Below are 26,538 nucleotides of genomic sequence, written 5' to 3'. Positions count from 1 at the left end.
AAACCTTTTAACTCTGAGGACCTGAGCTGCCTATATAGCTGATAGTTGAGATCTGACCGTTTATCTGAAGCATGTGTGTATACCATGATAAAAACCTTTAGCTGTATGCTAGGAGAGGAAGTACTTCACTATTTAACTTGAGATGCCTCTGTATTTCTCTTACTAGTCTAGTAGGAGGCTTTTTCTGTCATTGTACAGTGTGATTTCCTACCTAATCCTGCCTTGCAGTTAAAATGCGAACTTTAGTGAAATTATTAAGATCATTTCTATGAAGAGGTACTTTATTGTCTCACAAAGATGAAGCTGAATTGAGAAATGCACTCTTACTTAAGTACCCTCTGGATAATGATGCTCCTGACAACCTCTTGTATTAATTTCTCCATTTTTACTGAAGAAGAACAGGTGTTTGCTGTATGTCTTTGAGTGAGAATGATTTGATGAAACCCATCAATAAAAGGGGAAGAAAAAAAAAAAGCTTTGAGACCTTTTCACTCTGAAGTTGTCAAGACTCAGATGGCAAGAGACGCTTCATCTCTCATACAAAAGGCGACTCTGTGGCTTGTGACAAAGTGCTGTTTGGCATTTCTTTTGATCAGTTGAAAAGGCAGGCTGTGCAGACACCCTTCCTGAGTCAGACTCTTGGTGATTTGCCTTGACTAAGGATTTAATTGCAACTGTGCAGATTTCATCACTATTTTAGTGAAGTTCTTTTGTTTTGAAGGACAAAATAATAATGTGAGCTACATATTTCTGCTGTTACTTCAACTATTGCTTGCATGTTTGAAATAGATATTAATTCTCCTTCAGAATAACTGTGATTGAATTAAAACACATGCAGTGCCTTGTAGCTTTTATTGTACGTGAGTACACTTTTCTTTCATTAAGCTGCTGTAATGAATAGGTATGAAAAATAAGGTTGCACCCATGGATTAAAAAATCAAGAACAGTTGAGTAAGTTTAGGGAAGAAAATGTAAAACTGTCCATTTTATTAAATGTTTGTTCCCTTAAGTAGAACAGAATTGTAACTGGATAGCTCTGCTGTCTTCAGAAGCATACTCCATTTCCTATTGCCTGAAGCATAGCGTTATATAGAACATTGTTCTGGTGTTATGATCTGATCAACCGAGAGAAGCTGAGAGGAGTAACCTACTAAATCTGTATGAAGCTGACTTCTGTTATTTCAAGTAACAAGGTAAACTGGAAGCCAACCAGCCTAGTCAAATGGGGCATTGCCTTTCATTTTCTATAAAATTATAGCAATGCCTTTAAAAGAAGATTTATAATTATGTTCTTAATGGCTGGGTTTTTTTAAACAGAGAAGTCTTACATTAGAAAAATAGGAATTACAAGTTTTACTGTGCAGTTTTCACTCTGGTTTGGAGGAAAAGAGAGCATTTGATTTTATGCAAAGAAAAGTAGTTAAGAAAAACTTCAGTTGCTATGAGTTTAAACTCAGTTTAAATTTAAGGCATCTCATTCTTGGTACACCTAATATAATTGATTAGAGAAGAGTGAAGGCTTAGAAAGCATTAGCGTGTTAGAAATTTTGGTAATTTGGTACAGGAAACAGCAAGAAATGTAGGTAACACCTTCTGTGGAGAGAGTCCCTGTTTTTTTTTACTTGTTGCATGGTTTGTTAACCTTCTATATATCAAGTTACTAGTTTTAGAAAATGTTTAGACTGGGAATACTGAAGTTGTTTAGACACCTACAATTGGAAAAAAGATTTTACAGAGACAAAGAAATTCTGATTAGACTGTGTTTCTAAGATGAGGTGAAGAATGTTCTATAATTCCTACTTTGCGTTACAGTATCATTGTTATGCTGAAATTGCGGACTACAATAACCCGTGTTTATTTTGAAATCATGTACATTTTGCTAGTAAGTTAATTGATTTGGAGGTAAGTGTTACTGGATTATATTTTTGAAAATGGCATATTGACTTTTGTTGTTCATTTTGTTTTGGCTAAGAAAAGTTTTCTTGAATTTGATTTTGGTTTGTAGCAGTGAAGATAATTAACTTGCTTTACTTGGATCTATGTTTGCACAGTAGAAACCACGCTTATGGCTCTTCAGAGAAAGAAATGCTTTAGTGTGCTAACTCAATTTAGCATCTGAAAACAGCATGACATTTCCCAGTCTTGCATCATTGCTGCTAAAATTCTGCGGTTGAAATTGGAGAAGCTTTGTATATCATGAATAAGACTTTTTGCTATGATGGCAAAATAGTGAAACTTTTGTTTTATAAATGTATTGGGTTTGTGTAAGGTGGGAGGGACATAGTGGGACAAGGCTTTTTTGCTGTCAGATGTGTTTAAAAAGCAGGTTGTAGCAGACATTTGAAAGCGTCCAAAGCTGTACCTGTTTGGATGTGACATACAAGTTCCACTTTCATCTTTCTCAGCCACTTGGTGGTTATTTTATGCGCTATCTTTAGTGGTTAAATTGTAAGACCTGCAGATGCAGCAGGAGATTACAAGAGTTTCATTGCAACAGGTGTCATATGAGAAGCTGATTAGGGAGAATTTAAAAATAAAGATGAGCAAAAAGCATATTAAAGTAAACAAAATATGATGAGCTAAGAGAGTGGTAAGGAAAGAGAAAGGAATCAAATTTCAAATATCTGCAAGTTGAAAATTTTGTGGGGTTTGTTTCCAAACTTCATGAATTAAAAAAAAAAAAATAAAAAAAAAAATGGGAAGGTAGTGTGCTTAGCCTAGGTAGAGTGACCTCTTGAATGTGAAGGCAGTTACCTTCTTGGGGTTTAGAGGTCACAGGTTCAGAACCATACGCACTTGATTAACAGCAAAACCTCTCAACCTTTAGGAGGTTGCTATAGTCTGGCAACCCATGTGCACCTTAAGAAGTGGGTGGTGCAGAACTTTGCTTAAGTATAGGCAGTAAATCCTCAAGGATGTAGAGGTTAAAGTAAATTATGGAGATCACATTTATGAATATTTTTTTTTTTATTTAAGTAAGGCCAACATTGCCAAGGAATGAATTGTCAGTCAGAGTAGCTGTGTATGGAGTTTATTAAAGCCTAACAGTACAATCTCTGAAATTAACTCATCTATCTAGAAAGTTGCTGCTTACACAGTATTAGTTTGTACCTTTTTTTTCCTTATGGCCTGAGCAGGGGAAAAGGAAAAAAAGAAAAACCTATGACAGCTGAATAATAAACAAGTGCATTAGCTCAGATGTTATAGCACCTTGGGATGGGCTCTGGCTTCTAGTTTGGAACATGTTGACGTTTGGCAAGCCTGGTATAGGCTGAAGAGCGTTGTCTGCATTAATCTATGCAGCCTAATCTATGTATTTCATTGAATTAATATTTAAAGTTAGGAGTTGAAAATAAGTCTTGAAAGCAAGTCTTGCTCAGTTTTTTTTTTTATTTTTTATTTGGGCATTTGTTTGTAGACACACTCACAAAATTGTCTTTTTCTATTGGGGGAGCTACGGCTGTGTCAACTGAAGTAGCGTAATCTGATCACAGTTTTTAAACCAGTAAACTTTTCTGTCTTTACCACACAACTGCAAATACAGTTAAGAATGTTGGCTATATATGTTTTATATATATAGTTATATGTGCATGTATATATATGCGCACTGTTGATGGACTGTGCAGAGCTTATCAACTCCAGGTTCTTGTGCTAAAACAGGTGAGGTTGTTCTGAGATGAAAATTGTGGTTGTCTGGCTTGTTTCTGATGCTGTTAAGTGAAGTACCCTTGAGGCTGTTTTCTTGAGGATGTGTGATGGTTAAGTAGTAATTGACAGAATGCTTTAACTGGCATTTGAATTGTATGGGATAAAACTTACCTAGTCTCTGAGTGAATACTTTGATTTCTGAGTTAAGGCCTGTTAATGCTTAGAGTTTGTGAAGCGGAACATTCTTTATCCTGTAGTTGGTCTGTGGATAAATTGGGAACTGATGGCTTGAATTCAATCTGTGACCTTAAAGGTAGATAAGAGTATGTCATTGATATTATATTTGAAGTACCCGATTGCTACTAAATTTTTTCTTTTTTTTTCTTTCTGTTTTTGCAGGCTGGAGCTCTTGATTTATTGAAGGAGCTTAAGAATATTCCCATGACCCTTGAGTTGTTACAGGTATGACTTTCTTATTGTTGTTATGTTGCAAATATTAATTCCGTAATGATGAAGGTGAAGCCATCAAATTTGCCAGATGTTTCCTATCTCTGAAAATTTTCAAATGGCAGAGGTAAATGTAAGACCTGATTTGCTGTGCTTGCCACTTAAATTGGAAGAGACTGAAAAGTCACTTTTTTCTCAGTGACAGTTAATGGTCACAGATACAGAATTAGTTATAAAGTTCAAATCTTAAGTGTCAGTAACAATGCCATTCTTGACGTATGCATCCTATATATTTACAGAATGTACTTAGTACCTTATTACTAATACCATTTGTGACAGAAAATAGGAATTTGAAAGTGTCACCTTCATGCATGAATGAGCATGGCTGATACCATGGTGCAACCTTCTCCCCTATGTCCAACCTCCTTCCTTAAAAAAAACCCAAACCAAAACCCCACTGAAAAAAAAACCCTCAAGCCCCACTCGAAACAACAACAAAACCCAGAAAAACCCTCTTAACCTGATTCTTTTGAGTTTCTTTGTGCAGGTCTTAATACAAAGTATTTCTGTAATAGTGGGGCTTTTGCCTTTGGAATGAAAAATCTCTCTGCAAGTGCTCTGGAAATCCTGTAAATGCTGCTATTCTGCTTAGTGTGAAGAATGAGACTAGAAGGAGAAACTTTACACAGAACAATTTTACCCTTGAACCATGAGGATCTGAAGAATGTACATTCTTTTTTCAGATGCAATGAAAACCTTAGTAGTGTTATCAACAGAAGAGGACTCTTAATCTCGCTAAGTACAAACAAGCTCAACTGTCTGCCTTTTAGGGCACTTGCGTGACCCTGACTTAATTTATATAGGGTTGCATATTAATTCTGTCCAGTTTTCTATCCTGCTTGAAAGAAGCTTGTTTATTCCCGTCCATATGACAGGTACCTGGTTTTAGAGTGAAAGAATATTTGCAGTAAAAGATTGTTTTTAATCTTTGTTGGGGTGGGCACCATATGAGTTTGTACAGAAGATTTCTCTGTGTTACAGTAGGTCTAAAGGGATCAGGCATTTTAGCACAGTAATAGATTGACTGTAGATTAGTTAAGTAGCCTCGTAAGTATCCACTGCTGTATTCAAAACAGTTTGGCTGCATAAGATTGCATTTTGCAACATGTTTGGACTCAAATTGACACTATTTTTGTTGAGAGTTTTCTAAATATGTAGAGTCTGCCATAAATTTTTTACCTTAGTCTCCCACATTGGCTTAAGCAATGGAGGACTCGGAGCAACACTTGAAATGCAGAGTAATCTGGTAGTGGATCAATAGTGTGCTACTGTCAAGAAGGGTGATGATTGTGAGAGAGTGGGAGCACTAACTTCCTCTGTGTAGACTGAGATATCTATTGGATGTGTTTGAACTCATGAAACACAGGACACAAGTGAAAAGCATACTTCCACACCCGTTTTTAGGCAGTTGTGAAAGCCGGCTATGTGGAGTAAAGCTCTGCTAATTGATATGATAGTTTTTTATTCCTATGTAATAAGAGAAGTGACGATTTTTCCTGTAACATGCCTGTTACTTCAGCCTGACCTGGTGAGGTCCTCTGAAAACCTTACAGGTGTGTGGAATAGGAAGGTGCACATCAGTAGTCTGGACTTGCGCTTGTGTTTTGTGTCTTTCTTGCCTGATTTTTGTCCCAGAAAGCTGGAGCAGTTACAGACAATAATACGACTGTGTCATACCCAACGAGTTTTATGTAAGCAAGCTGATCCTTGCTTAGCTGGGCAGGGAGCCAGTAGCCTTCCTCACACGTGACTTATCCGGTGGTCAGAGTTGCAAATCTGTTTAGCAGCCGCCCAGCATTAAAGGCATCGTGTCACTGGTGCTAATTGTGGGTAATGCGCAGCTAAACAGCGAGTGAGACAGACGGTCTTTATTTTCACAAACAGGTTTTACCGGAAATTAGACACACATGTATGCAGAACTAGGCTGTGATGTGCAGTCCTTGTTAATGACTTCTTGACAGTTCATTGGCGAGCCAGGGAGACCTGGGAACCTGGAGGTGGTTGTTCTTCAGGGGTTGATTTGGTCACCAGTTCTCTGTCCTCATACTCTCTTGCAATTTAAAGTTGGTAACACCTGTACTTGCTTCAGTGGTTGCTTTTCTTCCCCAGCTATGTTCTTTATGTTGTCTCATTTGGTCTGGTTTAGAGAAGAGTAGCTGCCACTGTATGCTTTGTTTTGAGATGGGTCATGCTAACTTGCTCAGACCAACTGAAGGCTGCTTGGCCTCCAGCTTGAATGCTTCGGGGGGAAAACAGCTGCCTTGTGTTGTCTCTTGAGTCTCGTTACTTTCAGAAAGCAGATGAAAAGGGCTCTAGAATTTGAAGTGGGGAAGAATGATCCATTAAATATGCATTTTGGACAGGCTGAGGAAGGTTTTCATATACCTGCACACACAAACTGGCACAGAGATAAAGCAATTCCACAGGCTACGCTGGTTTAGGCAAAAATACTAGTTTTCCACTTGAAATGGCTCTCAGAACAGCAGCTCCATAAGCTGGAAGTCTGAGGAAATTTCAAATGCTGACAGCTAGTTTGTAATTAAAGCACAGTTACTTTGAGAATATAACACTGATCTTGTGATTTACCTATGCCAGTTTGCAGGCAAATAAATTGGTAGATCATTCCTTCCCCTATCTTTAGGCAGTCCAGATCCGGTGCTCTGTAAACACAAACAAATGAACTATATTTGTGTCCTGCCTTAAGAAAGCCAGCAGTTTAGATAGTTACCATAATCTGTTTCTTGCATGTGATCAGAGGAAGAAATGAATTTATCCAATTAATTTTGAGTTTTACTTGAGTTTTTGAGTTTTACTTACCTAAGTAAGTCTCTAAGTTGGTGTCTTTCCTTTTTGCTGATGAGAGTTGGCCATGGTTGTGCCCAGTTATCAGTGGAGGATTATTTTTTTTGTAGATACATTTTTCTCATTCAGGTATCATGAGTATTTTATGTATTTCCAAGCACTTGTTATTTTTTATTGTCTGCACATAATGTCCAGAGTATGTGTTTAACATGTTAAGAGGGTTGGCTGGTACTGTTAGTCTCAGTGAACAGAGTCCGTCCTGAAATACTTTAGTTACAGGTGAGTAACCATCTGTTTTCTTTAATCCAAAATACACATTTAGAGCTGATGCTCAGACCTGAGGTTATTTGATGTGTTTCCTTTGCTGAAATAGCTCTGGAATATTTCAGTACATTTCCAGTCATTTAGCATATCCATGGTGCCCCAAAAACTGTTGTGTGGGTTGTAAGGAGTAATTTACAGGAACAAATCATTTCCATTTTTAGCGAGCCACAAAGATTTAAATTTTTTTTTAAAGATGAAGGAAATTTATGATGAACTACTGCAAAAGTAAGTAGAATAAATTATATTTAGTGAGTCCTGTAAATAGTAAATGCAACAAAACCAAACATCTTAAGAACAATTCAAAAACATTGTTCATCAATCAAAATATGAAATGATAATAAAATACTTGTTTGTGTTGTTAAATGCTTTTCTTCTCTCATGAAACTAAAACTGTGGAAAATGTTCTACTTATTAGATTAACATGGTAGTCAGAAATCTAAAATGAAACTTGTTGCTGCTGAGCTAAATTTATGTCATCTTCTGAGTCTTAAGAGTGGATTGTAAATTAATCTCCTCTTCACTCTATAGGTGGCAGTAGTGCCAAAAATTTAAACCCTGTCACTATCTTGGCCTTTTGAGAGAGGTAGGGCTAGTCTTGCTGTTTCCGTATAGAAACAGAACTCTCTGTACTTAAGATTTTGAAGAATATCAGTATTGTCAAATTTATTAGGAACCTAAAAAGTGGTCGATCACAGCTGATGCTGCAGCTTCTTCCACAGCCACTAAATGTGAATTCTAAGATATGAAGTCATTGAAGCAGTTGGCAAGCTTCTGATCATGCCAAAATATAAATGCAGTCATTGCTTCACAGAAAAATAAGGTTTTGAGGCTAGAACCTTTGCTAAAAATTTTATGTAACACTAAGATGTATATATGACTTCCACATTGTTAGATGTTTTGGATGTTGTACTTAGTTTAGGTAAGTAGTTCTGCAGAGCTTTTTGAAACAGTTTGGGAGCAAAAATCTTCTGATTGACTCCCCTTAACCCTGCTGTCCATTGTGCCCCCTCCCCCCAAAAAAAACTTCTGTGATGGAGACAAAAGGTAATAATGTTGTATTTCTTTTTAAAATGTTGATGTTGTTAAAATAAGTTTTGTAAAGGCTTACAGCGTTTCATCCTGGTAGTCTTAAAAGAAAAATCTCACAAAAACAAAGAAAAAAAAATGATGTCAAAGTACAACTTTATATGTGTTTACTTGTTAAATTGTCTACATGTTGCCTTTTATCATGTGTATTTTTATTTCTGTTGCAGTCTACCAGAATTGGAATGTCAGTGAATGCAATACGCAAGCAAAGCACAGATGAAGAAGTTACATCTTTAGCAAAATCTCTTATCAAGTCTTGGAAAAAACTGTTAGGTATGGTGACACAATTTTTTTTTTTTTTTTTTTTACCTCCTGCTCTTGCGTGTTTTAACTATATTCAGTCTTGGTGCAAATCTTTGACACTGCCTTGCTTTAGATACATTTGTGGTCCTGTGTAAGTATTGAAACTTTTTGCACTGATGTAGTTGGTTTTTACTCTTTGACGAGCACCAGTGCATTACTGTGAAAGTGTATTCAGAGAAAAAGTTAATGTATTTTTATTGGGGCTGGCAAGCAGTAGGAAGCCAGCTTCTGTGACGTGACTCATTTCTGAAGTCTCGTTGCCTGCTGTTGAGCTAGAGTGACTGTTCTGCAGTACTAAGCACTAACGAACCTGTTCTTGGCTATTTCCTTTGTCAAATATAACAGGTACTTTGAAGAACTTGTGCAGAATCTCATATGGGAGTGTGGAGGCTTTGAAGTTTGGTTATAAAGTAATTTGTGAAGTGGAAAAAAAACAGTAAAAAACCTGATGTTAAAAATCTGTTAGAACTTACAGGTAGCAAAAAAATAGATCCGCACTTTCTAAAACCTTCATAGTTTTAAACAACTTCTTAGTTAATGAGTTAATACTTTTTGTTTAATTTTCTTAAAGCAATGAATGCAGTTAATGAAACCTTTCTGTTAGCAGGGTTTTATTCAAGGGTATTTTGTAGTACTTAATGCATTTGAAAACACTCAAATCTCAAACTGTGTCCAGCTGTTTTTGTTCATAGACTATGCTGTACTCTATTTTATTTTTTTGTATCTAATTTTAGGTAAACTAAGATTTAGGAAGCTTAAAATTTTGAACTAGAAAACAGTTTGTGTTATTTTCTAGTGATTTAAATATTTCCCATTCAATCTAGAATAATATGCTAGATACCATGAGGTGTTAGAGTCCCCTGCCATTTGAAGTCAGACTCATTTTTATCAATTATGTAGTATTTTGTCAGATACTTTATTACCCTCTTGTAAATGATGTAGAAATGACTTTGAATCCATCTGGCAGTATATCTGTGTAGAAATGGACAATTTGTCACAGCTTTCAACTTCAATATTCTAATAAGAAGCAACAACCTCTACAATCAACGTATTTTTTTAACCTACCTTTAAAAAGTTAGATAATACTAGTTAGGTTAGTTTTAGTAATTAAATTTAGATAATACTAGATATGCTGATAAAATAAATTTTAAATCATGGTACTGACTTTTATTATAAATTAAATGCATATTTATAGAGGATCTGATCAGAGTTCACTGGTAAATAGTGAAAATTATGCACTTTTTATGTTTAAATTTCCACTTGCAACTTGAAGTCCAACTGTGTTATATCCAGTGCATAAAAGTGGTAAGATACATAAGTGGAGAAATGGACTTGCATATTAACTTGAATTACTCTAAAGACTTCTAAAAGCAACAGCAAGGCCCTGTCAGACTTTTGGGTTTGGTTTGGTTTTTTTACTCTAAAGTTCGCATTTTTGATACTGCAACTTAGTTTAGGCAACAAAGTAGAGGAAATAGTCTCCCTCCCCCCCAAGAATTCTCAACTTCTGGGAGTGTCCTCGGATACTGCTTTTCTTGGGAGGGGAGCTGACTCTTCTGGGTATCACTGTCCTTTAAGCAAAGGAATTGTTATTTTTTTCTTGAGACAGTAAAAATAGTCTTCGGTCCCGTTTTTTTTTTTTTTAACACAATATCTTGAATCAGTCAAACTTCTCTTACTATACTGTTACTTATAGCTGACTGATCTGTAAGTGTTCAAATGTTGTGAAACACAAGCAGTATTATTCTGACCTGCAGACCAGAGAGTGTTCATGCCATAGAAGTTTGGAACAAGACCGTGGTGCCTGATGGTCACAGCAGGTCAATCTGGGTGTAGGCTGCTGCTGAAAGGGGTGGTCCTGGCTTCCCTTCTGCACAGGTGACTCCTTGCTTCCTCCTGAGCTACAACTAGTGCTTAGGTGGCTATCCAGGAGACCACAGCTGGGAACTGACCAGTTGGAAACTAATTGTTCTGTTCCTTTCTTTGGGTTTAAATTTCAGCTCTATCAGGTTTTTTTTGGCCCAGCCTGTTTGCAGTTACTGTTTCCTGCACTGGGATTGTGGCAGTAACATACAGCTGGGGCAAGGTGGACCTTCCCCTTTTGATGGCTTTTACATTCAGATTATTTTAAGACAGTTGGGAGACTCTGCCTAAGGCTACTTGCATCAGGTGAAGCCAAACGTGTGAGGAACTGGAAAGTAAATAGCAGATGTTTGACATTAATCAGAACTGAATACTTTCTTCTTGAGGCAGTGGGTATATGACCTTTGTTCATGCTCTAATTTTTGTTACAGGGCAGATATTATTGCGTGTACGTTATTACGCCTCGTCTAGTATAGTTGTGGTTGTACACTTATTATATAAAATCAGATTATTCCTGAAAATATAGCACTGCTTATATTCAAAACTTATGTAGTTAAAATCCCCTTGACTGTCTTGTAGATCTTATAATAAAGCATAGTAGGGCAAATGTTTCACCTCTCGTCTCACTGCTCAGTGATTCATTAGAACTTAAAATCTCATAACTGTGCAAGGTAGGGTATCTGGGCTGTGTGAAGTATGGGTGGGAATCTTACAAAATACTCTTATTCTGTTTTATCATTAGTTTTGACTTTCTCAGAAGAATACGGAATACCGTATGTTGAGCTGCTTGAGAAATCAGTTTCGATTATGCTGTTTATAGTGCATGTAAAATGGTATGGATCAAAGATGGCAACAGAAGCGGACAGCTGTTAATCGTACCAAGCATTGTACTCAGAGATCTGAAGTCTTTGTGAGTTATTTTTATAAATGACATTTTGAATTTAGGCAAGAATTGTTGACTGTTTAGGCTGCATGTACTGTTTAACTTCAATGCTATCGGAACTTAGGTTTTAAGAATGCATGGGAAACGAGAAGAAGACAAAGAAAAGTTGTGAATCATCAGATATTGATGGCTTTACCTGAGCCATGCTGGATTACGAGTGTTTTTTCAGGGGGGTCGGAAGCTGCCCAGCAGAGGTCTTGCAAGCCTTGTCTGAAGTGATTTGCTGAGTGAGCTACAGTGGAAGATCGCTTTTAGATGTTGCTGTAAAAACGTTAAACCACACAGCCCAGTTGGTCACAATTTACATAAGGAAGCAAATTCTGGTCTCAGAATAAAATACCGTTCAGTTATAACATGGGATTTTCAAATAATGATTTTTTTGCCAAGTATATAGAGTATGGTTTGCAGATAATGAATCTATGCATATCCATTTAGGTTATGAGAAGTGTTCATTTATATTAAAAAACAACACAAAAAAAATCTTTAAGAAATGTAACATTCCCCATCACAAGTAATTACTTACTGAATTCTAATGGTATACAGTGAAAAAGAATGTCCAAACCTCTAAGTAAGCTCAACTCCAATAAGTTTATGTACTGAACTGGAAATGCAGAATGATTAGACAATAATCTTGGCATTAAGTGCAAGTGTGTTCATCTATTGCAGTAATAAAAAACAAAAATGAAACCACAAGCATTTTGAAATGCCTATTTCAAAAAAATGCATGCCTGAGTAATTTTATTTTAAAAGAATAATTAAGTGTTTAATGTTGTCAGGAGAAGATAACACCAGCCAGACTTCACAGAAGCGTTTTACTTAGATTACTTTGTTCATGCAGTCCGTTATTATTTCGAACCCGAGTTCGATTCTACTGGAGCAAGTTGGTACAGTCTAGCACTATACTTAATGACAGCATTAGCATACCTGTAAGAAAATTGTTCAAGGACATCAAATAACCTACTGGCTTTGCTCAAAAAAATTGTTACTGACAAAACAAATTCCTAAATTGCAGTCTAATAGTGTTTCAAGAGTATTGTTTACTATTGATAAGAAGAGTACATGTCTTTATAAGATATCAAGTAGAATCAAGTGCAAAAATAATTTCAGTAGTTTCATTTCCATATCAAGTATGAGCTGTGGAAATCACCTCCTATCAGATGTATATTTGGAACTGTTCCGTGTACAATTAGTAGATCTATAATTTGTTAGGATTATAAATGGAGAGATAATAACACTTGAGGCAAATTACATCATACTGTATAGGGGAAAAAACATGCATAGCAAAGTAGTTAGTGTGTCATGCTCTTTTGTCGCTTAGGATTAAAAAAATCTTTTAAAAATGGCAAACAGTTCATAATTCTGTTTTTTATTTATAGACTTTAGATATTATTCCTCCCTGTGCTGCTACTAGGAAGAAGCTTCTCTGATCTTACCTTCATGTCTTACTACATCTTGCAGAGGAATTGCTGGCAAGTGTAGCTGCTTGTGCATCTCAAGATTATTTTGGTCAGGGTCTGGAAAATGGGGCCTAAAAAATTATTAAATATGAGGGTCATTGTTAAAGTAATAACTATGCCATCCGTTACCTGTTATCTCATATCTCTTTATATCTCTCATATCTCATACCTGTTATCTCATATCTCTTTCCTTTAACTTATTTAAACGGAATGCTCAGTAAACTTTCAAAGTTTTGGTGCTGATATCTCAATCAGTAACATAAAATAACCCACTAAATTAAATTCTCATGTGCTTCTGGGGGATGACTAGCCACCTTTTTTTAGCGTTTCGGAAAAATTCTTACTTGAAAAAGTTTCTTAATTTAAAGTTAAACTTATAAATTAATCACATTACATCTTTTTACTGTCTAATTTTTTTCTTCTTACTAGCAGATGTCTTGAGTTCACCCGTAATATAATTATAATTAGAAGAATCTACAATGAAGCTATTAATGGCTTCTAACACTCAGATTAATTGTGTTATCTCTGACCATATATTATTAGATTAAAAATTTTGTTTTGGTAACAGAGAACACTGTCATGTCATGTTTTACCTTCAATGCGGTATTCAGAATTTGATAGTCTTACTCCAATGGCCAATAGTCAATTCGTGTTACTAGCTTGTTCTTTGTATTTTAAAGAAGCTAATGCTTACCTTATTTTTTTTTAAAAAAAAGCGCTTATATTTTTTTTTATGGCATTCTGAAGCTGCAGTAGCTAAAACTGTGAAGTTACAGTTTTCAGTCCTAAAATTGATGACAACTTCATTTTGTTTCTGAAAAAAAGTTCTGTCAAGTTTTAATAGCTGTACAAAGTTGAAAAGGTAATTGTGCCTCTTTAAAGCAACTTATAATTTATATTATATAAATATTTATGATGTTCTGTAGACTTCCTGATGTGAATCACTTGCTCATTGAAATTTTTAAATATCTTTCATAGAAGGGACATTTTTTCCATCTTACTTTGTTAGAATTTCTGTGGTTGTTTGTAGTTCCCATTAGCTGTCATTTTTCTTTTGCATTAGAGTCTGGCTGTTGAAAGTACAGTTAATTAGTAGGGACTTCTAGTTTCTCAAGGATAATTTTTTTTTTTTTTCCCCTTTTCCCCAGAGGATAGTTGAAATAGTGTTGAGCAGGCTGTTAATTGCATTCCATTCTTTTGTCAATACAGTATTTTAATAAAATAAGAAATCCTTATTAATGTGTGAGTTTAAGAATAAATACTGCTTGGCACTGCATCTCCTCTCAGTGCTTTCCAACTTGTGATGCATAAGAGAGAATGACTTAAACGCTTAGGAGAATATTTTGAGCAGAGAGTATTGTTAACTTTATTTTCAGATTTCTGAAACCGGATTAAACAAAAGTGTCTATAAGCGATTAAAGAAATTGTGGGTTTGAAGACATATTTGCCTGAAGATGGTCCAGTTGTCTCAGCGGCTGAAGTTTGACCTTGGTTTGAGACACACTTGCATAGACTGGTCTGCAGGTGTCTGAAGAGCTGTGCTTTTACCTCTTGCTTTATCCCCGTGCCTCACGTACACCCTGCCCTCCATAAGTGGAAGAAGCAATTGGGGTGTTGGCAGATGTTCTCTGGTGCCTGCCTTCTCTGATGAAATGGTGCAGAGCTAAATGGAAGTGTTTGGTAAACTAAAACTAGGTACCAGCTATACCATAGTGGTCTATTTGATGCAAAATATGCAGGAGGTACCTATGTCAGCTCTGAATTTGACGACTTGTGTGCCAGAAAAAAATATGGAGCTAAATATGGTTGGGGGTTGGAACTAGGTGATCTTTAAGGTCACTTCCAACCCGAACCATTCTATGATTCTATAAATGGGCTGAAGCAGAGCTCTGCTCTAAGGCAGCTATGCTGCTTTGTAGAACCTGAGCTGTACCCGAGATACCTGTTTCGTCTATCAGTTTGTCGTAAAACCTCTGACAAAAATGGTCATGTACTTAAAAAATGAGGAGGGTAAATGAGATTACGTGCATATTTAGAATATTTTTTAAATTATATATCATATAAGCGTTTCTTGCCATGGAGAGTAGTCACGTGAATGTGCATGTTAATACATGTTCCATACCACCAAGTTCCCCCAGGGAAATGTGGGGATGGGGCTCTCCTGGAAATGAGGATACTTGTAGATGCTTAAACAAGGATTTAGGTACCTTAGTTCAGGACATCTTCGTGGGAAAGACTTGAGCTTTATCAGATTTCCCTCCTTTTCTTGATCGTTTTTAGTACTTTTTAAAGTTTGCAATATATGTCTATGGAGTTAGAAGTGTAATGGCAGCTTTATGAGGGCTTAGAGAGAGGAATTCACAAAATCTGTCAGTGAGTGATGCCAATCTTGTAGGGAGTGGAGAGTCAGCCTTTTTAGAGAGCAAATCAAAGCAGGAGCTCGATTTAGCCACTCTGAATTCCTCTTTACAATAGAAGGGTGTATGTGTTCTCAGTAGGCTAAAGTTAAATATTGTGAGTGCCCTTTTTAATAAAGGCTTTCAGCTTTATTCTTTATAAAATCATCATTAAACATGGCCTGTATGGTAAAGAAAAATTCAAATATTTATAAACATTAAGACAAAGAATTTAAGAGCTATCGCAGAAAATACTGTTTGTGTGTCTGGAAAACTCCTTCAAAAGCATATGAAAATTATATTTTTTTGGCAACCATGGTAACTTTCACACTACGGTTTCATTTGGTTCAGTCCTTTGGTAGAAATCCTGTGAATATAATTAAAAAGAATGACATGTATTTAGTAGGAACTTATATTTAAAACACGGGAGGCAACTCCAGAGATTTGACACAGTAGTTTGAGAAGTTATTGTCTACCTCATGCAGCAGAGCTGGCAAAAATAAATCATAAAAGTCTACATTTTCATCATGTCTTCACTGTCAGTTTAAGCAGATGCTGGACTTGACTCAAAGGATCTGAAGTGTTGTCATATTTTCCATTTGCTGGGCTGGCGAAGGTGTTGGGGAGTGGAAGGCTGTACTGCAAGAGAAGGTCAAAGTCGAGAGTGGGAGCTGCTAGCATTTCCAACTGGTGCAGGAGAAATCATCAAAGATATTTTACCACTGGTTTAAATCTATTGCTATTTCTGGGTAAAAGAAAGTTTCTCATGTTTTCTATTTCCAGATGGACCTTCAACTGATAAAGATTCTGAAGAAAAGAAAAAGGAGCCTGCATCTTCCTCACAAAACAGCCCTGAAGCAAGAGAAGAAAGGTGCTTAATTCTTTATGACTATACAAATAACCTCATTCATTAAAAATATTTGGTCCAATTTTGTCATAGTAGAGGCAGCTTCCACATTCTTTTCTGAAATACGTAGAACTGTACAAGAAATGGTGTGTTATTAGGGAAGTAAATCCTGCTGCTGCTGACATTAAAAAACCATGAAAGCTGCAGGTTAAGAAATGGCCAGACTGGTTATTGTTTATTCCATCTGTCTCATCTGTCAAATACTCCTTCCTCTCTCAATGCTAGCACTGAGCTTTGAGAACTGTAAAACAGCTTTCAGTCACAGCTTTGTGGTAATTGCCTATGTTGGAGGTTTAGAATACTACTTTTGTATGCTAGCTTTTACGTTTAATGAACAGTCTCATCGTGCATGTTTTTTGGTAAACATGAAATACATGTTATCAGAAAAATGAGCTCATGTTAGCCCATGTTAATGACGCTATAGGAGCTGAAAACATTTCCAAAATAGTATTTGCAAGCCCATTCCTTCTATATGTTTCTGGTTTTAGTGAATCTGTTTCCAGCAACCGTTTTCAAGTTGAAATTTAACCTCTAACCATTTGTCCTGTTGCAAGCTGAAAACTTCTTGGTTTACAGTTTGCAAAACTACACTAATTGCTTGCTTGTGACCGTGGTACCACTTCAGTACAGTAAGCAGACTGAATGTTAGTGTGATGTATCTTCACTGTTTTTTAAAATAAAGTTCTGGGGAGGGGTTAATGTAGAGAACTGAGAATTAAAACTTATATGCCACATAATGGAATGGAATAGAATCATAGGATGTGTTGGGTTGGAAGGGACCTTTAAAGGTCATCTAGTCCAACCAATACCTGCTGTATTTTTATTGTATGGAATACTCTGGTGAATGTTCTGAAGGCACTTTTAAAATTGTATTAACTCTAGAGCAGTAAGTAGCTTTAAAAAAGTGGCCTGTGTTCTTTTGTTTTGGAATACCATCAAATGGATGTAGGAGAAGACCTGTGTTTTGCCCTGGAACAAAGTTATTTGAAGGGGAGGGAAAAATATTAATATTAGTTTCCTTTTTGCCTTTTTTTAGCAGTTCAAGTAGCAATTCCAGCAGCAGGAAGGAGGAGGGTAGTGCTCCCTCAAATTCTTTCATCCCTTCTTTTCCCCGGGCTCCAAGCACTTCGGATTCTGTACGAGTGAAATGTAGAGAAATGCTCTCTGCGGCTCTCAGAACAGGAGGTGAGCTTTGTAGACTATATTTTCAAGTTTAACTATTTCCTTCTTCTCTATTTCAGTCCTTCCCACTCTGTTTTTCTCCTGCTCCGTAGGGTAGAATAAACCTTGTTAACGTCTATTTTTGTGCATATACCCACAAGCCAGTTCACCCAAGTTGCAAGGAATGAGTAACCTTGACAGCATGGGAATATATGTATTGAAATACATTTTTGTTGCTGATGATACAGAACATTTTGTGGCTTCTGTTCATCTGATATCTTGCCTAGAGTGGAACTTCTTTTCAGGAAGGTTGTTGCCTCCTTAAAGCCTCATTTATATCATTTTGTGGAAGCTGCTGGATTTTTGTCTTAACCCTGACTGAGAGTGCCACTATATAGATGCCTGCCTTTCTTACACCAGAGTTCCTGTGGGCCTTCAGATTTTGTTTTTTGAAGCCTGCCTTTCTGTTTTGATTTAATCATGGAAGTTTCATTGCAATAAGAATTTCACTTACAGTTAGTTTCACTCGTGATACGAGAGTCTTGCATTGCTCTATCTTCATACCTTTTGGGCATCTGTAAATTCCTTGACTGTGGGTTTGGTTTTTTTATTTCTTTTCCCCCTCATGTGCACTTGGGTGTCTTTAAACTGACAAATTAAATGATACACTAGATAAGGAGCAAACTAAAAGTTGGGCTGCTCAGAATGACCTGATTTTTTTCTTGTGGGTCCTTCTCTTCTACCAGAACTTACAACCCAGCTCCTCTGTTCTTAGCTTAGTGTAACATGACCCAGTGTAAGCAGACTTCTGAGTCATCCGTTTTACCCTCTTCATTCTTTTATTCTTTCTTTTAATTTGCATGAATTCAGATACAGGCAGTAATCAAAACTGACTAAAGACCATGAATCTGTGGTCCTTTGGATATGTAGTTCATAGACTTCTAAAGTAATTTGTGACCAGAAAGTTGCATCTGGCATCTTACTATTCATAATTCTATGTAGTCTTAATTTTAGCTAGTTTTCCAAGAACTCTTTTTGCTACGTTACTTTCTTCAGCACATAAAATGATCATCCATGGATTTAATGCCAATCTCAAAAAATGTTATTTTATGGCCTTCTGCATGAAATTGGAGGAGAAATGTTTGGATTACTCATTGAAGTACACCCATGTTAAAAGGAGAAGGAGGAAAACACATAATGTGTCTAATTTGACCTAAAATGTCTCAAGATAATTATTTACTGTTTCTGACTGAAACCCTTACTCATAAAGACGGCTGCCCTTTCCGAGGTAGCTTAGGACAAGTATTGCATTGTCTTCGAGATTGCTGTGATTTATTTCTTCTAATTTACATGTTTTGTGACACATCTCTGCTTTGCATTTTTTATAAATATCTAATAATATTGTTTCTGTTATTTAATTACTATGTTTCTAATCAGATCTTTCTCTTGCATGCTTGCAAAACATTAATTGCTTATGCTTGTATTGTGTGGACTGAAAGAATTGATGAAACACAATACAAAATGGTTTTTTTTCCGAATAGTCTGTTCCAAGTACAGATACGCTGTGGATATGGGTATTTGTCAAGCCTATTAGAATATTTAAAATTTTTCTGTATAGCAGAGTTTTTTGTTTCTACTTGTGTTTGCAACTAGATGTCAGAATTTTTGTTTTTGTGAAAGATTTAGGGTTGTTCTACTCCTTTAAACTTCCATTGCTCTTCATTTCACTTATTTTTACTCTTCCAAGTAACATTAACACAGTTTTGAAGGGATAAGTATACAGTAAAGGGATAAGTATACAGTAAATAGGAATACAGTATAGGGAATTTCACAATTTCCTGTACAAAAGGAAAATTCACTGTGGTTGTTTCATAATTTGCTGAGTTTCAGAGTTTCGAATGGGCCATCAGGAATATAGAACACTGATGAGATTGTCAGGTTGCTAATATTTTAATATTTGTTTTCCTCAGATGACTACATTGCTATTGGTGCTGATGAGGAAGAGCTGGGTTCTCAGATTGAAGAAGATATCCTTTGTTTTACACCTATGTGCTCTAGAACAAGACTGTTTTTTAAAAGCATTGATAATTTTAAAAATAATTAACTTGATCTATATATCGAGTCTTTTTAAATTTAATTTAAAACAAAAATAGCAAACTGCATTCAACACATCAGTGCAGAAATTTAGTGTTTAAAAAACAAGCACAACCTAAATGGTTTGCCTTGAAACATGTAGGAATTTGTGTAGGTGAGTGTGTGTGGGTTTTTTTTCAGTTCAGTATGTTTTCCTTGCAGCAGCAACATTATATCTTACTGAAGCATTCTGACATAAAATGCTGGGCTTTTCTGTTATTTTAAGATCTTTTCTTGTTAACAGATTTAATATTTTTCTAATGTCTTTATTTTAATTTCTACAAGTTTATTTCTAAATGATTTTGGAATTTTCAAAAGGGTTGTTCTGGTAGCAGTGTTTGAATAGTTACAGAGCAAAGGTCTGGGATTGTCTTTTATTTTAGGTTGGTCTTTTTTTTGTGGGGGGTGTTCTTAAGCATAGAAATAGTCTAAGCTTCATGATTCTAACTTGCTGATGTCCTCTGGTAGTTTCAGTCAGCCACCTTTCCTGTTAAGGAATTTCCTGTTTCTGTTGCAAACCTGTTTTAAAATTATGTTAGTGAGCTGTCTGCCAGTGTTTGAATATTTGGTTTAGAAATCAATTAATCCTCAGGATGAGGTCAAGGAACTGGACGTAAATTTATGGGTGACTTTTCACAATTTAAATTTAGGTCCTACTACCCAAAAATTCATTTTTCACTGACCATGTGCTGAACTATGATTAGGCTTCAGAAGAACGTGAAGTCTGCTGTGTAGAACAGAAAAGTAACTGTTGGTTGGGTTTAGGGTTGGGACTGGGGGAAGGACTCAATCAGCAGTGGAGAAGTACATTGCTTTAGAAAAGTTGCCCCCCAGAATGCAACCTTTATAATGCTCTGTTTTACTTGTTAATGTTTTGTTCCTTAAATCCAAAGCACCTATTTTTCAAGAATTAAAAAACACCGATATGAAATACAAAAATAGGGTACGAAGTAGGATAGCAAATCTCAAGGATGCAAAGAATCCTAACCTAAGGAAAAATGTGTTATGTGGGAACATTCCCCCTGACAAGTTTGCCAAAATGACAGCAGAGGTAAGTAAAGCACAGGTCTTGAACTATTTCCCTACTGGACTCATGTCCTGGCTTGTATTTATTAGCTATAAAAAGAATTTATGTCAGCTGTCCGCATGTCTGAAAGACTATGGTTTGTTTGTGGCTTGCGCAGTCAGGACTGTGTTGGGAGCAGAGGGAATGAGAGTGGTGTCTTTTAGTGGTTCTTAAACATTTGATTTTGGTCTCTTAAGTCGGAAGGCAGGTAAGCTGTTGCATGCAAATTTCCTGAAGCAGAGTTATGTTGTGCCATTTTTGAAAGGACACGTGATGTATCAGTGACAGTTTTTTAAGTTCAGAAGATGTAAATATATCTAGCTAGTGACTCCAAGTTCCTTACCCATTCACTTTTCTGCGTATGTAAGTGTTAGCCTGTCTTACCATTTGTTTTTCAAATGCTGACCTCTGCTGTTACACACCTGTGCAAGGTGTAGCACTGCGGTTTTAAAGATGAGTCCCTCTCCTGTTGGCATTTTCAGTGTTCGTTTAAAGCTTATCTCAAATTTGACAGAATGCTTCAAATGATTTTGAAGGAAACTCATCACAATAAATGGAAAAAGCCATAATTGATAGGGGAAAGCAGCTAGGAGAATTGCCCTTTGTATCAAATTAAATTTATGTTATTGAAAGAACATTTTGGACACTTGAATAGAAATTCCCATTCAGATGCTCACTGTCTTTACAAATCAAAATAAATCTAGGAAGTCAAAGGAAAAGTTAGGTTTTGTGGGAGAGAAAAATGAAAGCACAGTTAGCATTTCATTTCAGTTTTGTAGTTCTGCGTGTATGTGTTTGATTCTTCCCCCCCAAATCAGGCATAAAAGAGTATCTTGGAGACAAAGAAATTAAATTTACGATCAACTAATGAAAATCATGTTTAGTTTTATTCTAAAGGAAAGGTTTGGTGTTGTTTGTTTGGTTGGTTGGGTTTTTTTGTTCTGTAGCTTTACATGCAGGCTGGGGCAAACAGAGGTCGATAAAGGAATGTGTAAAGGAATATATATTGTATCTTCGGTGTGTATTTTGAGTTTGTTCATTTTACGTGTATGTACATACAAATGCACAAACATAAGTTTTGTATTGTCGAGTGCCCATTCTTTGTTTTAATTTATGTCTTGGATTAAAATTAGAATGGCTAAAAAACACCTTAGTGTTAAGATTACTTCTAAAGTGAAACAGCATTAACGCAAGATTTGTGTTCCGCATCTCCATGGGATGTGGAGTAAAACTTTATTGAAGAAAAATGGAACAACTTGGTTTTGCTGTGCACACTTGATTGCTAAACACTGTGGAGATCCTGCACACTAGAACTGTTTTCAAGGAAAAAGAAAAATAGTGAATCTGAGCTCTCTGGTTGGTATTTTGGAACTATGTGTATATGACTTCTGGTAATGTGTTAAATTATGGCTATACTGTATTTCTCAGTACAAATATAGAAATAATCAAAATAGTGTAATTTTTTCCTATAATAGTCTTCTGTAGATCAGTGAGATAATTATGCAAGGATCTAACATAGGGGATGGACTTTTTTCCTCCTTTCTGGAGAACTTTCAAGTCCTCCTCTACCTTGTTTCTGTGTTACATTTCTGAACTTCAGAAATGCTTTTGCATGGAAATGTTTCTAGGTGTCTAATATCGTAACTTTTACTGATTTTTTTTTCCAGGTGTGTAAAAAAGAAAAACAAACACCAACTCCAAAAACCCCAACCAAACCAAAAAAACCACCCATTTTTAACTTGTTGTAGCTTCTGTGATGTGAAATACCTCAAGTCTTGTAAAATTAAACACGTGTACAATTACTTTGCCCTTCATTAGAGTTGTTGTTCCTGGATTCTAAATAAAAAATAGCATGGGCTCGCACAGTGGTACCAAGTTATTTAAAACTAAAACTCTCTGGTAAACTGTCTGCTCTTTGTCCCCAATAGGAAATGGCAAGTGATGAGCTGAAAGAAATGCGCAAAAATCTGACCAAAGAAGCTATCAGAGAGCACCAGATGGCTAAAACAGGAGGTACCCAAACTGATCTGTTTACATGTGGCAAGTGCAAAAAGAAGAACTGTACATACACCCAGGTACGTGGTTATTCATACTCTTTGTTTTCCTATTTCAAAGCTTAGAGTCCTGTTGTCAGATTGTCAGAGAAAAAGGTTTTAATTACAAAATGAATTTTTAACAGAATGCTAACGAATTACAAAATACACAAAGATAGTTGGACCTACTTAGGTATGCTTACATAAAGAATGTTTGTTGTATTGATTTACCAATTTACCAAAGATTTTATGTAAATCCAAGCTGAGTATCTATACAAAGAAACGTTAGTTTCTTTGAGTTTTTGCTAATTCTTCTTATTACATCTTATTAATATGTTTTTATGTGGGGGAGATCTAATTTACTCTTTTTAATGTGTGTAAACTTTTCTTTACAGAAGGAATAAATAGCAGAAAATAATGATACACATGTATAAAATATATACACATATATATTTTTTATATATATAAAATATACCATTTGACTAACACTAGACCCTGACTTACAATCATTGTTACAACTCTTTTCTATTTTAATTGGGGAGTATGTGCAAGAAGGAGGGCTTTAATTTGTTCAGCAGTGCTTCAGGGCATGTAATTTTGATCATAGGATCAGCTGGGTTTATAATTTAATATTGTATATCAAATGTTTTAAGTAGAAAGCTGGTTTTGAATCATGAGACTTTTAAGCCTTTGCATCAGTAAATATACATAAAGCTGTGCTGAACACGTAGTTTTACTGCAGAATCTTTTCCTAGAAGTATGTGCACAGTTTCTATGCCAAAATGGGTATTTTAATGCTGCTAAATCTGTCAAAACATAAGTTTATGATTGCTTTATAGTCTAGACAAAAAAACAATTTCAATTGATATGGAAAGTTCATTTGTATTTTTATGCAAATGTGTTTCCTTAATGTTAAACTTTGATTTTTAAACCTCTATATTGAACACATGCTAACAAAATTGAAGATAGTAATTTTCCTTTTCCCACTCTGGCTCTTGCTTTTACCAAAGGTTCAAACCCGCAGCGCTGATGAACCCATGACAACGTTTGTTGTCTGTAATGAATGTGGAAACAGATGGAAGGTAAGACTGCTCTACATATTTGATAGCAGACAGCCAGGCTCTCTGCTTAATTTTGGTTTACAGTAAATTGCAAATGAGTTTCTGTTGACTTTTGGTTATTTCTTAGCCCGTTAATGATATTACAAACGTAAAATTTGCACAATATTGCAAAATAGCTTTAGATTATAGAAAAGTATTTTTGACTGAAGGTGTGATATCACACATGTAGGGCGGTGGCAGAGGGAGAGAAGTCAGGACACTGACTTAGTCCTTGTGACATTTAGTTACAATGCTGCTTTGCCATACAAAGTAGTGGCAAGTTTAGTCACTGTGTTTTCTCTTTCTTCACCATTTTTAATCTCTACTTCGATGAGTGGAATAGGCCTTTTTGCCCTTTTGTTTTTTCTGTTTTTGTTTGGATCTGGGTTTTTTTTTTTTTCTACTCTGAAAAGAAGAGGGAATTAAAAAAAAGAGATGACTGCTGCCATACTCCTGTGTCAGGATAAGTGTAGGGCAGTGATAACTTCATTTAAATTCTTTTTTTAAGTTCAGGAGATGGGAATTATAAAAGCTTCTGAGGAACACTGGTAGTCCGATAAAGTGGAGAAAAACTGAAATGAAGGCCTGTACAACTTACAACTTAAGATATGATAGCGTGCAATATGAAGCATGGTACCCTTGTGCCGTTTTTTCTGTGTTAAGAATGCTGCAGCTCTGCAGAACCATGTTGCGCAGCGTATGTCGAGTACTGCATAAAAAGAAGTTCTTTTATACATCTTATTTTACATATCTTATTACTGAATATTGTTCAAATCTATACCCCAAGATATCTAAATAATTTATAAAGCTTAGAAATTGTTTGATGCTGTACCTAGAAAAGTTCATTTGTCCTTAAAACTTTCTGTAAGGTGGCGGTTACAAGAGTGTCCATATAAAGATGCTTGAGTGAAGAGGTGGTTATGATATGAGCAAATACTTTAACTGGTAAATTCCATATCCTAAGTATGGTGTCATATTTCTGCTTCTTGCAAAGATTTAGAATAAGTTATATGAAGATCTCATAAAAATTCTTTTCTTTTGACAGTTCTGTTAGAAGAAGAAATTCTCAAGACATCTGGACCAGTATGAAAGAGGATTTTGTAATTAGCTTTAAAAATTAGGCTAAGCATCTAGCTTCCTGCAAACAAGAGGTTTTTTTGGTTTGGTTTATTTTTGTTTTTTTGTTTTCTTTTTTTTTTTTTTTTTAAAGCAGCATACATGCCTGAAATTAGCCTTTGTTTTGACACAACCATCATTTCCTTAAATGCCTTCCTTATAGCTGATAGTCGGTAGGGCCAGGTTGCTCAATTGTATGGTGAATGTTAAAATATTTTTTCATTTTTATAAGTAAGTTGACATTAAACTTTTACCAATTAAACATTTTGGTAATTGGCTTGTTTTTTTCTAACTATGTGAATAATATGCTATATTTTTTGCAGTCCGAAACATACACGCTCCTCCCATATGTATTTTACCTCTCCATATTTGTTCAGTTCTAAGAATGGAATTTGTTTCTTGCTGCTGTGTTCACTAGTTTTGCAAAGAGAAAAGGTATCTAACTTATCTAATTATGTTAAACTCAGTTGTTAACTAAATCACAATTTAGTTAACTCTAGTTTGTACATACTGTTTCTGAATTAGGACTATATTTATGGCCATGGGGTTTGGAAATTTATTAGTGGAGATGATGACCTCTATTGCAGTGGTTGGTTAAGCTTGTTTATGTAACCAGCTTTGATCAATGCAATAAATTTTATTGCTCAAAGCATGTATTTTACATTATATCAGTAGGTATTATTTCTAGGAATGTCTTAAAATAGTCAGCTAAATCTGATTTGAGTGTTCAGTTTTGCTTAACACGCTTGACAGCCAAGTTTGGTTTAGACTTTGTAAATAAACAAAGGCATTGTGTTGTAGCCCGTCCTAATAACATCAGCTATCCAATTCACCACAATATGAACTGGCTGGGGAGGTAATATTAAATTAAATTAAATTCATATAAACGACATTAATTTTGTTCATGAACTGGATTTTGAGATGTAGAGTATCTGATGTCAATCATAGACCTGCAGGTGAGAATAAATTATTAAACTTATGGTCTTTTCCACATGTGGAATGATATAAATACTGCTTTGTTAGAGCCTGCTTTTTAACAGTGCACATGTTTAGAAGTACTTTCAGATGCGCTTTCAAGAAAAAAAACGTGTCAACATCTTTTGAAGAGATTAAATTCTTTCATTATACCTAAGTTTATATTATTTAATTTATCGAAGCCTGGGGCTGAGGAGGTCTATCATGGTAATGTATAAAGGATTCATGGGAGGATGGGAAGAGTGCATGTGGTTCCTGGAGAATAAATTCCTCGACTGTAAAGGAAAAACAACATTTTTTGTGTTGCATAGCTTTATATAAAACCATTTTTAACTCAGTTTATTTGATATAGATGCCCTAATTCAGAAAACATTCTTTTTTCTACTAACAGAACGGGTTTATTTTTAGCCTGTATGTAGGTCTTCTGGCAGGATTGCTGCTTAAGAGTTACTTAAAGATGCATAATTGATTATTTTTTTTCCAAGTTGTGTAAGAAAACAACAAACTAATGACAGACATTTAATATGAATTGCTGTGCTTTGTCCAAAGTCCAAAAAATTATGTTAAAAATGGTTGCAAATTGGATGCCAAGTAGACCTAAATTTCCACCGCTGTTCACAGCATACGAAGAGGGCAGGCAGAGGTTGGTTTGCACAACCTTCCTCATACTACGTGTCCTTTAATCTTTATGCCTGACTGCGACACTTAAGAAAATAAT

The 26,538-nt window shown here is 35.6% G+C and overlaps 1 protein-coding gene across 4 annotated transcripts in view; it reads left to right on the top strand.

Annotated features, from left to right (window-relative positions):
* TCEA1 (transcription elongation factor A1) overlaps nt 1–26,104 on the top strand; it is a 28,707-nt gene extending 2,603 nt beyond the window's left edge. For 2 of the 4 annotated variants that reach the window (XM_074577032.1, XM_074577034.1), the window contains exons 2-10: nt 4,048–4,110; nt 8,535–8,640; nt 16,113–16,200; nt 17,276–17,421; nt 19,368–19,424; nt 20,427–20,581; nt 22,525–22,671; nt 23,640–23,711; nt 24,775–25,971. In XM_074577032.1, coding sequence (XP_074433133.1) covers nt 4,048–4,110; nt 8,535–8,640; nt 16,113–16,200; nt 17,276–17,421; nt 19,368–19,424; nt 20,427–20,581; nt 22,525–22,671; nt 23,640–23,711; nt 24,775–24,783 — 843 coding nt within the window. In that variant the 3' untranslated portion in view covers nt 24,784–25,971. Of the gene's footprint in view, nt 1–4,047; nt 4,111–8,534; nt 8,641–16,112; nt 16,201–17,272; nt 17,422–19,367; nt 19,425–20,426; nt 20,582–22,524; nt 22,672–23,639; nt 23,712–24,774 lie in introns of all 4 variants that reach the window. The other 2 variants (XM_074577031.1, XM_074577033.1) reach the window with 2 other exon arrangements.
* The last annotated feature ends 434 nt before the right edge of the window (nt 26,105–26,538 follow it).

This window comes from Larus michahellis, chromosome 2, assembly GCF_964199755.1.
Source record: "Larus michahellis chromosome 2, bLarMic1.1, whole genome shotgun sequence".
Classification (NCBI taxonomy): Eukaryota; Metazoa; Chordata; class Aves; order Charadriiformes; family Laridae; genus Larus; species Larus michahellis.
Note: the sequence above shows the minus strand (reverse complement) of the source record. Positions and strands in the feature narration are given on the sequence as shown.